The sequence below is a fragment of the Rhinolophus ferrumequinum genome, chromosome 4 (genome assembly GCF_004115265.2).
Source record: "Rhinolophus ferrumequinum isolate MPI-CBG mRhiFer1 chromosome 4, mRhiFer1_v1.p, whole genome shotgun sequence".
NCBI lineage: Eukaryota > Metazoa > Chordata > Mammalia > Chiroptera > Rhinolophidae > Rhinolophus > Rhinolophus ferrumequinum.
Window position 1 is genome coordinate 4,228,274 of NC_046287.1, and position 15,516 is coordinate 4,243,789.

At 44.9% G+C, this 15,516-nt stretch overlaps 1 protein-coding gene across 6 annotated transcripts in view; it reads left to right on the forward strand.

Annotated features, from left to right (window-relative positions):
- MCPH1 (microcephalin 1) overlaps nt 1-15,516 on the forward strand; it is a 262,924-nt gene that overhangs the window by 61,381 nt on the left and 186,027 nt on the right. For all 6 annotated transcript variants that reach the window (XM_033104480.1, XM_033104482.1, XM_033104481.1 and 3 more), the window contains exons 11-12: nt 8,644-8,681; nt 11,196-11,358. In XM_033104480.1, coding sequence (XP_032960371.1) covers nt 8,644-8,681; nt 11,196-11,358 — 201 coding nt within the window. The remainder of the gene's footprint in view (nt 1-8,643; nt 8,682-11,195; nt 11,359-15,516) is intronic.

Below are 15,516 nucleotides of genomic sequence, written 5' to 3' on the forward strand. Positions count from 1 at the left end.
AACTGTCGCCTGAGGATGAGGCCAAAAGCCCATCCAAAGAGAAGGGCGGGGGTGCGGGTGGGGGAGGGCTGCAACCCTTACGGCTTATTTCCACTGACTTCAGAGACAAGTCTGAAAAGGGGACAAGTGGCTTCATTGGTTATGTTCCTGGGATGTGACAGAACATATGTGCACAGAAATGCATAGCTGTATACGTTTGTCCAAAAGGCTGGATTGCACTTGAAACGTGGGTGGTTTTCCCACGCAGGTTTTAACGTGTCTTCTCTGGAGAGGCGACAGTCTCCTTTCCAGTAGGAGTTACCTCGACTTCCTTTCAGTCTGTCCAACTATCTTTATTCATGATGAAGGTTATTGCTTTCCAGATAATATTTAGGAATGTAAATGATTGGATATTAAATCAGGATACTTTAGTCGCTTTGAAAAAATAAAAATAAAAAACATCATATTCAGAAGGAAAGAGGTTAAATAGAAGAGTGACAGATAAAACCACAAGTCAAAATCAGTGAGGCAGCATTATAGGCTTTGTTAAAAAAATAAAATATGAGGCCTTTCAAATAGATTTTGGCACATACTTGTGTGGCTTTTGGATATGAGTTAAGGTTTAGTTACTATATCAACGGCGAGTCTATGTAAGAAAATCATATAATACACAGTGGCTGTCAAACCAGAGCAGCTTGGTCTGGAGCAGTTATTCTGGTCGACACAATCAGAGATTCAATTTCAATTTGGAAAACCTTTTTTTTTATTTAAATTTTTATTTTTGAAGTTAGGCTGTTTTATTTTTCTGCAGAAATGTCTTCTTTTTATTTTGAAATAATTCACTAGTTACCAAATTCTGTTCATTTAAAAAAGGCTCTAAAATCTTTCTCAGCATTGATCAGGTGGCGGCTTTTTTCGTTTTTTCGTTTTTGGTATTTTTCACTGTGTTCATTTCCTCAGGTGAAGTTTTAACAAAAAGGAGGGATGACGGATAGGAAACTGGGAGTGAGAAGCCACTGAGAAGGATTGTGATTTGTGGGGTGACCCTGGAGGGCGTACAGGATAGAGCCGCGTGTCTGTTTCCCACAATGATAGCACTACCCTGGAAATCCCATGGATTTGCACATGTCCCCCAAATTCAGCCCGTTTGTTTCCTAAGGGCCAGACTTCGTAAGTATAGAGTTGAATTCAGAGTGGATAGTGAAAGGAGCTTCTGCCTTCTGCAGGAGCTTCAGCTGTTTGAGCAAGTGTCACACCGAAGGGTTCTAGCTCAGAAGCCAGTGTTTGCCCAGTGACATCTCTGCTCTCAGCGCTGGACGTGTGGGCTCGGCCAGCCCCCCGCCCCCAGCCCCTGCCGTTCCTCTCTGTGGCGTCTCCTCTCCCACCATGCACTGTGCACACTCGTAGATTATGTTACTGGGGGTTATAATTCATGACTGTCATCTGTTTGGGGAGGGACATGCTCCGATCGCCCCAGATTTAGCCAGTGAGAGCCCCTCCAAGGTGGCCTTCTGACACACTCCACTCTTAAAGCACCGCCTTCTCTTCTGGAAAGCTCACTGTTCTGGGCTGTCATTGACTTGCCTTGCCCTGGCCCCACCCCATGGAACCCAATTTCATTGAGTGGAAAGTGGGTTCTAGAAAAAAGAGACCTGGCGCTCAGTGTTGCAGTCCCTCTGGGCTGCTCTCACAGAAGACCAGAGACTGGGGGGTATGAACAGCAGACTTGGGTTTCTCACAGTCTGGAGGCTGCAAGTCCAAGAACAAGGCCCCGGCAGACCTGCTGTCGGGTGAGGGCCGCTTCCCGGTTCTCCTGTGTCCTCACGTGGTGGACGGGAAGGGAGCCCTGCGCTCTCCATCGTCAGGACACAGATCCCACTTGGGGCCCCACCATCATGACCTCGTCACCTCCCAGAGGCCTGCCTCCTCATTCCGTCACTCTGGGGGGTACGTGTCAACATGAGTTTTGGGGGACAGACATTCAGGGGACAGCAGCGCCCTTGTTGCTCTCACAGCTTCACGGCTTCTAGACCCTCTCCAAGTTCAGAGCCAAGAGATGAGTGGGTGGATCAAGTGGGAGTTTTGGTTTTAGATACCAAGTCTGCCAGGTAAAACATCTCAATGAGTGAGCTGACCTCTGGCGGTTTTAAAAACAATTTGGATATTAATGATGACTAACTTGGACATACATTTTCTCCGTGCTTGGTTTTTTGACCATAAAAATTAATCTTTATCCTATGGAGGCGTATGCAAAACTGATGCCGATGTTTACTCATTACTGCTACTGCCTGATTGGAGAACATTTAGAAAGGTGTTATATTTTGCAGAAAAAGCAACCTGTATATTAAGAGTCTCCTAAATAATACAAATTTCATGTAAGGGAAAAAGACATAAGTAACATCAGTTAAGTTACACAAAGATTAGTGTAAGAAAGTTAAAGATTTTAGCCCTAATTTTCGGCAGTGAAGCCAGTTTTAGAGCATAGAATTTATCAAGTTAAGGGTGGCGGGGGTATTCAATAAAATGTAGTGAGTGAGCTTCTTAGTTTAAAAAACCAGGATCTCTTGGGTCCGTAGATTGAGTTTCCCTGAAGACACTTTAAATGACTTACCTGCCAGGACTCCAGATAATAGAATAGCCCAGGAAGTGACCTGAAGGCCTTTTCCAGACTTTGTCTTGTCATGTTTGATTTGCTCCTTTCATCTTCTCTATACACTCGCGATCCCCGTGAACATAGTCTGGTAGCCTCTGGACGGGGCACTGATGGACACACTCAGTAGTCTTGGCCCGTGTGGCTTATCTCATTTCAATCTCTTTTATGGAAGCGTGCTTTCACTGTTTACCTATGAAGTGATACCAAAACCCATTTCAAAGGGTGTTTTATTTGTTAAATGTTTGTCTTTTATCACTAATAAAACAAGTATAATTTTGTTTAATTTGAACTGCCTTTGATCTTACTAAAACAATATTAACTAGACTGTTTCCCAAATATTCTCTCTCTCTCTCTCTCTCTCTCTCTCTCTCTCTCTCTCTCTCTCTCTCTCTCTCTCTTTCTCTCTCTCTCTTTCCCTCCCTCTCCCTCTCCCTCTCTCCCTCTCTCTTCCACTCCCCTCCTCTCCTCTCCCCTTTTCTTCCCTCCCCTCCTCCTTTCCTCTCTTCTCCTCTCTGTACATGGAGCAGACAGTTGATGGACGGTTAGGAGTGCTGAAATGGCTTTGCTAACACATCACAGCTGGCTTTTTCCCCGGTGGGAGAGGAAAGTCAGTTGAACTGGACAGATTTCACATTTCTGTAGAGAAGAATTATTGGCATTACTATCAATTTTCTGCAACCAGCAGAGTTGTAAACCAGCTCAAGGACAATAAGAGGCGTAAACTCCCCAAAAGCACATAGCGCTGCGGGATACATGTGCCCCACAAAGCACACAGGTGTCCGTCGAGACTCCCCACCATCATTTGTGCTACGAAAAAGTATTTCATATTTTGCTCCTCCAGCCTTGATTCTACAGCTAACTCTTTCTTATGTTTACTTTATCATATATCTATCCATTTCTCCATCCATCAACCACCTATTTTGTTACTCATTTCCAAATAAGTTGCAAATATCAGGATATGTTATTGTTTAAGGTGCTTCCTTGATTGACCAAGAGAATTATACTGGGTCTATTTTCCAAGTGCTAACTTATAAGACCATATAAGTAGATATGTTACTCTTAATAATACAGTCGCTCTTTTCATTTCATCACTGAATTTCAGGCCAGGGGCCATTTGTCACACCAATCTGAGCATGTGCTATCTATCTTGGCACTTCTTAAAATCAGGCCCTAGGGAGAACTTGTGTCTTAGCTTTTGTAGCGGGACCCTGTAAACGAACCTTCAGTCTTTTAGATTCCTTGTCAGATATCTGCAAGTCAGGGACATTGAAGCATGATGTTCTTTTTTGTTTGGATTGTTTTTTTGTTATTTTTTCCTTCTGTATATTTTTTCTTTTCATTTAGACTTCTATTTTGGGTTTAGAGTTCGTGTAAAAACTGTTCCTCTGTCTTCCATAGCCTGGGATGAGAAGTCCTGTGATGCCTCCCGCTGAGTTGACTATACATGCCTTCCCTCCTGCAGACCTAATAGGAATCCTGGTCACAATCCTCTTTTCTTGAGGGATATTAATAGATAAGATATTAATAGATTATATGAAATACATATCTGTGCATGTTTATATAGGGTGCATACTTGTTTCCCATTTTGTATTTATCCCTTGATAATAAGTGTTTAGCAAATATTGTTTTGAGTGTTTATTGTCTGCCAGGCACTGGGGGGTGTGGGGGGGTGAATAGAAAAGCAAACAAAAGCTCGCGCCCTCGTGGAGTTTGTATTCAGTTTGTAAATGCCGGACTGGCCTACACATAAGCAAGATCAATAAGGTACATAGTGTGGTAAATGCTAAAAAGAAGCCTAAAAGAAAGGAGTGGCGAGAGGGTGTGGTCATAGGGTGCAGTGGGGACTGGTAGCCTGAACGCATTGTCCCTGGGGGTGACTCGAGACAAGACCTAAAGATGAGGGCGTGAGCCCCGTGGACGTCTGAGGAAAGAGCATCCCAGCAGCACAAACAGCCAGTGCTGGTCACGGTCAGGGGACGTGTGACAGGCGGTGCGGGAGCTGAGGGCAGACAGGGAGAGGGGCCGGGCCTGGGCTCCGCGTGACGTGCGGAGAAGCACCCACGACGTCTTCTAACCTGTTTTGTCACAGTTTGACGCTGGCTCCGTGTGGAGTGTTGATCTGAAATCTCAAGGATTGTAGACGATTTTGGGGGCCTGGGTACGAATCCATGCGAGACGATGGGGTGTGAGGAGTGCAGTGGACGAGAACTGGTCGTTTTCTGTCTGGTTGAGTTGACAGGATGCGTCGATGGGTTGGATGTGGGGTGTGAGGGAAAAAGGAAGTCGACGTCGTAAATGCTGAGTTGAGCAAGAATGGAATCGCCTCTGACAGATGAAGTGGTGCCAGGAGTAGGTTGTGTTGGGAGAGGAGATCGGCAGTTTGTTGTTTTCTGTTATTGTGAGATGTGCAAAACAAAATTTGCCGTTTTAACCATTTTTAAATGTGCAGTTCAGTGACAGTGTTCTATGTTGTACGACCATCCCCATATCTACTTCTCAAATGTTTTTCTCTCCAAAATAAGCTCTGTGCTCATTAAGCAATAACTCCCCATTCCCCACCTGCCCCCACCTCTAGGAGCCTCCAGTCTACTTTCCGTCTATGAATCGACCTATTCTAGGTGTTTCACACGTGTAGAGTCATACGTTATGTGTCCTGTTCTGTCTGGCCTTTTTCACTCAACGTCACTTTGAACAGGCCTCCATGTTGTAGTATGTAGCAGAGCTCTGTTACTTTTATGGCTGAGGAATAATACTCCACTGTATGTATACACAGATTTATTTGATCCATTCATCTCCTGATGGACACTTAGGTTATTCCCACCACTGTCTATTGTGAATAAAGCTGCTATGAAAATTCTCATACAGGTATCTGAGTTCCTGTTTTCAGTTTTTTGGGGGGTATATATCTAGGATTTGCTGGTTATATGGTAATTGTGTGTTTACCTTTTTTGAGGAACCGCCAAACTGATTTCTACCATAGCTGCATCCCGCCAGCAATGTACAGGTTCCCTAACTTTTCCTCAACCTCATCAACACTTGTTATTTTCCATGTTTTTCATTATAGCCAACCTAGGAGGTATGAAGTGGTATCTCACTGAGGTTTTGGTTTAAATTTCCTTAATGACTAGTGAAGAGTATCTTTTCATCTGTTTATTGTCCATTTGTTTTTCTTCTTTGGAGAGATGTCTATATGTCCATTTTTCCTTTTTTTTTTAATTTGCCCATTTTTCCTTTTTCCCCACTTTTTTTGTTGTTGAGTAGTAGGAGTTTATATATTCTGGATATTAAATGCTTATCAGATATATGATTGGCAAATATTTCCCTCCATTTTGTGGGTTATCTTTTTACTCTCTTGATACCATTCTTTGATGCATAAATATTGATGCATAGACATTTTTAATCTTATAATATCCAGTTTATTTTTTCCTTTTGGCCTGTGCTTTTTGACGCCTTATTAAAGGAGCCCTTACCAAATCCAGTGTCATGAAGATTTTCCCCTATATTTTCTTCTAAGAGTTTTATAGCTTTAGCTCTTAAATTTATCTTTGATCCATTTTGAGTTCCTTTTTGTATATAGCCATATACAGAAATTGTATGTGGATACCCAGTTTTTTCAGCACCATTTTTCAAAGAGACTATTCTTTACTGATGAATGGTTTTGACACCCTCGTCAAAAATTAATGATGACAGATGTGAGACTTTATTTATGGATTTTTAGTTCTTATTATTTATTTTTATGCCAGTTCCATACAATTTTGATTACTATAGTTTTGTAGTAAGTTTTGAACTTGGGAGCTATGAGATCTCCAACTTTGTGGTTCTTTTGCAAGATTGTTTTAGCTATTTGGGCTCCCTTGGAATTCCGTTATGAATTTAATGATGGATTTTTTTCATTTCCACAGATGTTTTTGATAGAGATTGCATTGAGTCTGCTTTAGATAGTATTTACATCTTAACAATGTTGTTTTCTAATGAATCTTTTTGTTTATTTTGTCCTCCTTTAATTTCTTCCATCTGTTTCCAGAGTACAAGTCTTCTGTTTCCTTTATTAACTTTATTCCTAAGTTGTTTTCTTTTTTATCCTATTACAAATGAAATTGTTTCTTAATTTCCTTTCCCAATGATTCATTACTAATAAATGGAAATACTACTGATTTTTGCATGTTGACTTTGTAACCTGTAACTTTGCTGAATTGATTTACTAGTTCTAACCGTTTTGTAGCATTGTTTAGGGTTTTCTGCATCTATGATCATCTCATGTGAATAGGGATGTTTTACTTCTCCCTTTCCAATTTGGATGTCTTTTATTTCTTTTTCTTGGCTAAGTGCCTGACTAAAGCAGTATCTTCGTTTTGGACCTGTTAAATTTGAGATCCTTATTAGACTTCCGAATGGAGATATCACGTAGGCAGTGGAAAACTTCACTGTGGATGTCAGGAAATAGGTCAGTAGTGCCAGGAAATTGGGACTTGTCAGCATGTGGCTGGGGCATAAGCCACGAGGCAGTGAGAGAAGTCACATAGGGAGTGAGTCTAGGTAAAGACCAGAAGACATCCAGGGGCAAAGTCGTGGAGAAGAAGCCCAGCATTGTAGGGGTTGGGTAGAAGTGAAGAACATCTCCTTTCCCATTTCCCTTCATCCCTCGGTCCCTGAGTTGGGGTACTGCCCACTGACTTCCTTCGGATGGTTCCACAGGACAAAGTGGATGCCATGGAATGGGCTGCCCTTGGATTTCTCTGGGGGCTGGTCACCTCCCTGGGCCTGCGTAGTTTTCCTTCAAGGATGCCATTGAGCACGATTGGGTTTCAGCCAGAATCTTGCTCGATGGTTAGAGACGCCCGTGGAAAGGCCTTGTCTCCAGGCTCAACCCAGGGAGCTGTGCTACAGCTGTTCACGTGCATCTGAAGCCGATGAGAGCGAACAGCAGACCTTCTGGAGGGATAACTGAAGAGCCGGCAGCGGTCATCATTAGCTCGCTCGTCTGCCGCTGCCCAAGCTCGTCCTTGGGATGCCTTTTTCATTCGTATTCTCTCTCCATGCTCCCTGTCCGCCTTTCCCAGATGTGCACATGTAGCACGCAGGCCCCTTCCCGTCCACCAGGCGTGTCCACTTGGGGCCCTCTGAATGCCTTTCTGTTCCTCCTCATTTATTCACATGGACTATTCAAGACACGAGCAGGCGTGCAGTGGTTCATGGTTATGCTGTGTGGTGGTTTGCATTTGACGTACAGCTTATGAGTCACAAGAGTGTATGAATAATGTGAGTCCATTTCTATTTTCTTTCAAAAATTATAGACACCCACACTCCCATAGAAAGAACATTTGGTGGAGTATATACCAAATTATTCAACAGTAGTTATATCTGGCTGGTGGAATTATAGGGGAATTTATATGTGTAATGAAGTATTTCCAAAGCCTTTAATTTTTTTGTTGTAAGTGTGCTTTTCTTATGTAAGTAAAAAAAAGTATTTAAAATTTTAATTAAAAAAAAACTTCACAATTGCAATTAGTAGCGGATGCAAACACATAAATAAGCAGTCCTGTTGTCTGTGCTAGTGATTTGATTATCCACTCACCAGAAGCAGAAGCGTTATGTGTAGGTCTGTGTGAGACAGGAGTACAGTACCCAGAAGCCTTAGGGAAAGTGGCTCCTCAGCCTGCAAAAGGATGCGTTTCTTCTCCCATCCTTCCCTGGAATCCCTTCCACAGCATGACACATCGGCGGGTCTGCTAGCTAACAGAACGGACTTCCGGAGAGAAAGGTTTTTGTTTTCCTCTACTACCTCATGTCCTGAATTATTTTGGATTGGATTGGGGGTATTATCTGAGTTTCCATCTCTTGGGCTGTTTTTTTTCCAGGACTATAAAGTTTTTTTTCTTTGATATATGCTTAAATGTTTATTTTTAAGTGATAGAGGTTTTCAAAAAACGTATTGAAGTTTATTTCTATGGGAAAAAAATATTTTTTACATTTTTGACTGTTTTTTGTTCCTTCTCTTTTGAACTCTCTAGCCAACAAGAACATTAGTCATGACAAGCATGCCATCTGAGTAAGTACTCATTGTTTTGATAACTTCCTACTCAATATAAAATTTTAGCCCTTCTTTCGTATACTAGAATGGTGTGCTTTTAGGCCATTCATAGGTCTGTACTGTATCACTATCACCGTCTGTAATTAAAATCTGAGCTAGAAGATCACTGGACATGAAACAGGTGGTCAAAGGACTGTAGGCAGTTTAGCATGAAGACTCCGTGAGCTGTGGAGCCAGCATTGCGAAGTTACAGTATTTTGCTCTTCCTCTTCCTAGCTGACCTGGTGGTTTTGCGTGGCCACCACCCTCACATCATTCACGTTTGGTAAATGGAGCATGGCTGCCTGAAACATTTCCCTTAGAGTCGTAAATGCTTTGGTGGGAAGCTTCCTACAACTGTATTACTGTATTACAGCAGCCACGCATACATTTGTGGAAGGGTTCACAAATCCCTGGCAAGCTCTTATCGTCTTCCTTAAACATCTGACACAGTAAAGCACATCCAACAAAAATACCGCACCACAGTCTTTGTAAGAGATTTTTGAGTTCCTGTTTACAGGGGAAAACCGTGTTTCTTTATATCCATGGTAGGTTTTAAGGTTTTCAGACTTTCATCCAAACATTGGGACATTTCAGTGAACAATAGGCTGCAGAAAGAGTATTTAACATATTTAACACACTGTCTGTATCAAGACCCTTTTCCTACCCGTGGCAGGAAACTGAAAGGATTGGTAATTCAAACACTGTACATCAGTCAGTGAAAAAGTGGTGTTCTCACAATTTGTGTTAATGTCTTCTGAAATATACTGAACACTCTAAGTAGTATACAGAAATGGATACTGAGTACGGCTGTAATATTTTTAAAAGTCTATATTTTTGCCCCAAATACAAGAACATTAACAGCTGGTTATTTTCTTAAAGACATGAAAATCAAACTTCTCATGTAGGCCATATTGTCTTTTTATTAGTTTTCCCCACCGATACTTTTTGAGTGAAGTTAAGAATAAGAGCTGGGATTCGTTTTTGATTTTGGTGGCAAAATCATGCTCGGAGACGGAGTCTGCCTTTGCCAGCTATTTATGTAACACAGGCTCACCGCTGGAACGTCACAAGCCAATAGTGTACAGGACAAGGTCTCTGAAGGAGCCAGCGAAGAAATAAGGTGCTCCCAAACGATGACAGGTTGACGACACTATTGCTCCAGGCTAGGGGGGATGAAAGCAGTGAAGTCCAAGTCTAGAGGAGACGGACCTTTTTATAGGAGCGGGCTCTGCGGGTGGGGGGCGGCTCTAACCAACCACGAGCTGCCCGCAGCTGCCAGTGCAGAAAGGAAGGCCCGCGCTGCCGTGGCACGTCGCAAGGGAACCGCGGCGCTCATGCTGGCGGCAGGCTGGCTGCCCCGAGGGCTAGCGCTGCAGGGACCCGTGCGCAGCCGTGCCACCTCTTTCGGAGACCGCTAGGCGGTTTAGCACCGCTGCCAACCCAAGTGTCACCTTGGCCACGGCAGGACTACAGTCTCAAGCTGTTTAGGCCAGCGAGGTGTGCCTCTCCCAGACGGAAACCGTCGGTAGGTCCCACAGACGCTGTGTCCAGAGTCCCAGTGTCCCCTGCCCCGCCATAGCTACTTCTCCACCTGGCTCCCGGGTCGGCCCAGCAGCGCCCCCAGCCCCTGAGCTGCTGACTTCTCATCACCAAGACAGCGGAGAGAAAGACATCCTGTTACAACTGCGTCATCCTTAGATCGAGAAAACTTGACTTCTAAAAATGACTTTTTTTTTGTCTTTGTCACAAGTGGGTTTGAAATCGTATCAAACCAATACACCACACGCTCTCAGAAGGTAAACAGCGATGAACTTTGTGACATAAGGAGCCTCTGTCACATTTGCCCGGAGACTTGATCTGACGACTTGCTGAAAAGGGCCTTCCCCCCCCCCCTTAGTAGAAAAACAGTGTGTTTGATGCTCAGTAGATGTGATATTTTCCAAATAAAATATGCAAGTGTAGAGCTTGGTCCTGACTTCGTATGGATTAGATCGAGTAGACCTAGAACGGAATTACGTGCTGTGGTGGGAGGAGCCCGGGACGGGGGGCAGGAGGAGCCCGGGGCGGGGGGCAGGAGGAGCCCCGGGCGGGGGGCAGGAGGAGCCCCGGGCGGGGGGCAGGAGGAGCCCCGGGCGGGGGGCAGGAGGAGCCCCGGGCGGGGGGCAGGAGGAGCCCCGGGCGGGGGGAAGGAGGTCCGGCATCCGGTGCTGGCTGCAGGGCTGCCCCGGGCCGGCCGTGGCGGAGCCATTTACAGCCTCGGCCTCTTTTCTCAGCCGGTGAAATAGACAGTTGGAGTTGAGAGCTGAAGTTGTTCTATTTCCCCAGATTGCAAGTTACACACAATACAGAAATTAAGACAGGAAGACCGTAGCCAAAATCAATGTGAAATTTTAGCTTTCTAGTTTTTTTTCTTCTTTTTTTTTAAATGTGATCACCTTGATGTTCATATGGAGGAAACCTTTACTTGATTTTTTCCCCCCTATGTGATAGAAAGCAGGACATCGTCATCCGGGTTGTGGACAAATTGAAAGGCTTTTCCTTGGCCTCTGAAGTGTGCGGAACCACCACTCACGTGCTGGCAGGGAAACCCCTGCGCACGCTGAACGTGCTGCTGGGCGTTGCGCGTGGCTGCTGGATTCTCGCCTACGAATGGGTAAGCCTGTGCTTGAGTGACGGAGGCTGAAACTGAAGGCACTTCGGTCCATTTGGTCACCTGGGTGGCGACACTAGAGTGACGCCCATGTACATGCTTGTGTGTCCACACGCTTTCTTGGGCCGTGAATGAGTTCTCTCCTTGAAGTGTCCTTCACTTGTCACCTGCAGCCACCGCTGGACATGGACACGCAGCGCAGGGAGGACGCAGGGTGCGAGGAGGATGACCCCTCTGCCGCAGGCACCAATCAGATTAGGGCAGACTTGGAAGGAAAACGCAGATTGCATGTTCTCACAGTCAAATGCACTTTCTTCTGTGTTTGACCGAGAAATAATGTGACCTATGTTAGTGATGGTTTAAAAAGCCAAAGGAATTCAGTGATTGTTTTTACAGATGGGTTTACTTAGGATGAAACATGTTCCTTTAATCCCGTTTGGATATGTTTTATCTTACGCATATCTCTCTGTAACATGACTTGCCCTTAGTTCTGTGCATTAAAGGTAGTTTATTTTTATTTTTTTAAATCATTGTTTTCATTAGTCCTAAAAATTGAAACTGTTTGTTACTCTTTCTATTTTTATTTTGCTCCTCAACCTCTGGTCACTCTGAAGTATTGCACTGGGAGGAGAGTGGTGTTCCTTTGTTACTTGTGTTACTATTTTGCATCTGCTAAGTATATCTGCTCTCCTTCCTACTCCCCCTAAGAATGTATTGTATCAATACTGTGTTGATTTAAACCAATAGTATTATAATATGCAGAGAAACTACAGATGTGTTTTTAAGAATGGCTGTGGTCTTTTTCCCACGTCATGATTTAACCCTGCAGCTCTCTGGTACAAGAGGTGTAAGACATTAGTTCTTAAAGGCATGAAGTTGAAATTCTCTCAGAAAGTTCTATGTGCATTGGTGGCAATTGGGGATTACCTTACCTTATTATGTATTAGTTCTGACCCACACTTACTTGCATGAATCGCGTTTATAATTCCATCTTCCAGGAATGAATATCCTGTTTTCTGTCTGTCCAGCTCACAGTGTATCTTCATCAGTCAGCTCTTCCTTCCCTCATATCCCAGATGAAAAATGTTCTTTCTCTTTTGTGAGGATATGTATCTGTGCTTGATTCTATATCCAACCTGTTCTTCTGGGACTTTGAGCAGGTCAGACAGGTCAGACCTGGGAACCAGCGTTCACTGCTGCCATCGGGGGGCCTTCACGTTTCTGCTCCGTATCGCCAGTGTTTTCCCCCGATGCAAGCTCCGCTGACAGTCACAGTATTTGGGATTAACCACTACCTGTGAGAAAGGTGGGAAGGAAAGCATGTTATTTAACAAACTGCCAGGACGCAGGCAGGATTCCCCACCTGGACCTTTCTGCCTGGAGGGAAGAACCTGGGTCACTCAGTCACATAAGTCACTGAATAAAGTATAAGAACAGTAACATAAGGAGAGGAAATAAAAGAAATTTAAGTTAGAGAGGAAGAAATGAAACTAACTCTATTTATAGATAACGTGATTGTCTATGTAGACAGTTTTAAGAAATCTCCAACAAGGTCTTGGAATTAATTAGTGAGTTCAGCAGAATGTCAGGGTACAATAATAGAAGGTCAACACTGGCATGTTTTAAGTGTAAAACTAACCTAATATGCGTAATATCTGTAATGCCAAAAACCACAAAACATTGATTTAAGAAACAATGAAGGAACTCAATGGAGAGACACACTGTTCTTGGTTGGCAGATTCCATGTAGTTAACATGCCCCCCTCCCCAAAATGATCTGTAGATTTAACACATCCAGATGAATCTTTGAAGGCGTAGGAGAGCTGATTCTAAGATGTGTATGTAGAGAAAAAGGAGCTGGCGTAGCTAAAACAATTTTGAAAGAGAAGACCAGACTTGGAGGACTGACGTTACGACATCTGAAGGCATTCTTTGTCGGGCCAAGGCGGTATTGACAGAGGACGGACGTGATGGAACAGAGCGGAGAGGGCAGAACGAGACCCACACACACATGGTCTACTGGTTTTGACAAAGGTGCAGAGCAATTCAGTGGAGAAAGGGCAGTCTTTTCAACAAATGGTGCTGGACAAATAGGACATCTGTATGCAAAGAAAATGAACCTATACCTCACGCTATATACAAAAATTACCTCGACATGGATCCTAGATGAAAACGTAACATGATCAAAGTCTTGGAAGTAAGTCTGGGAGAAGAGTCTTCATGACCTTGGTTTAGACAAACAGTTCTTAGATGCAACACCAAAACCATGATGTGTAAGAGAAAAAATTTAACACCTTATGTTTCATCAAAATGAAAAGTGTTTACTCTGAAGAACATTAGAAAATGACCAGGAGAAAACATTTGCAGATCTCATATGACAAAAGACTTACATCCAGTGTGTATATAGAGACTCACTCTCAAGACTCAAAAATAAGAAAACAAACTCAAGCAAAAACCACCCAGAAAATACTTCTGAGCACTTTAAGGTGTGCAGATGGCAAATAAGCACCTGAAAAGATGTTCAAAGTCGTTACCTGCGATGTAAAAGCTCAGTGAGATACCCCCACATGCCTAGTAGGAAGTCTAAGTTACCGAATAGGTTACAGGTTGACATCTTCCAGCAAGGATGCCCAGCGCCTGGGCGCTCACGTGTGGCTGCTGGGACTGGAAAATCTTGTGTCTACTCGGCAAAACACTTTGGAAAAGCGTATGGAGTCAAAACGGGCGCATCACAGCTCACCCAGCAACCCCGCTCCGGTATTTGCCTAGGAGAAACGAAGGCGTATGCTCACCCTCAGATCTGTACACCAGTGTTTGTAGCAGCTTTGCTAATAATAATCCCCCAAGCCCGGAGACGACACAAATGTTCCTGAGCATGTGAATGGATAAACGAACTAGTCCGTCCACACAGAAATCTGCTCAGCAACCGGAAGCGGCGATGACGCATGTCGCAGCTTGGATGCCTCTGGCTTGCAGGGCGGACTGCCTGGTGAACCAGCTGGCCGCGGGGCGCACGGTCCTGGTCCCCCCCAGGAGAGTAGCCCCAAACGCCACTGTCAGCAGACGCGCCCCCGCCTCCCACAGGGCCCGAGGCCTCCGGTGTCGGGCTGGCGTTCCCAGACAGCGCCTGGAAAGGGGCACCCAGATCCAGACCTGGAGGCACCGGACCGCTACAATGAGGGCAGAAGCCCTCAGGCTGGGACGGTGCGCCTGAGAAGGAGCGAGAAGGCAAGAGAGACAGTATTAAGAGAAGATGAGACGAGACAGCAAGGCCCTGAAGGGAGCGGGGGTCCATGGAGAAGCGTCTGATATTTTTTTGTGCGTGATGAGCCATCAGAAACTGCCTGTCGGGGCCATAGGACTTGGCTCGTGTGTTTCAAAGGATGCTGGGTGCTGCCTGGAGCACCCACCGTGAGGACGCGGGAGTGGTGTCAGGTGAGCTTTCTAGGTCGTTGCCATCCGCGTTCCGCTGGAGAAGCTGCAGCGCGGGCTGGACGGCAGGAGGCGGAGAGGCCGCAGGACACGCTGCGGTTTGGACCTGAAGGTCAGTCCTGCGACTTTCTCGAGGAGGGGCTGCAGGTGCAGAGGGCAACGCACAGAGGCTAGTCCTGCGGTTGTGGACTCGCACGTGTGCAGAAGGTGTGAGACGATGATTTAACCAAGATCCATGATTTCTTAGGAGGGACAGGTTATGGTGGGTTTGGTTCCCTTCCTTCCCGTGCACCAAGACTGATGTCATGAAGCGAGGACGAGCCACCGGTGCTGGGAAAAGACGTAGCCGAGATGCCCGGTCCATCCCAGGAACAAACCAGGCACGGGCCTCACCTGACCCACACGTCTGGCCTGAGGGACACTGCCTGTTTGACACAGTGGCCTCTACCCCTGTGGCTCCCACTAGTTGAGCAATGTCACAGTGGACCCTTGCCAGACTAGCCTGGCCAACGTGACATCACCTTGAATAATTTCTTCTTCTGAAAGGTCCATCATGCTGAATTAGTTTCCTCTGACAGCTATAACAAATAACTACAAATTTAGTGGCTTAAAACCCACACAGCTATATGCTCTAATGGTTTCAGAAGTCCAAAATAGGTTTCACTGGACTCAGGTGAAGTGTTGTCAGGCTTGCGTTCCTTCCAGACGCTCCAGGGAGAATCTGTTTCCT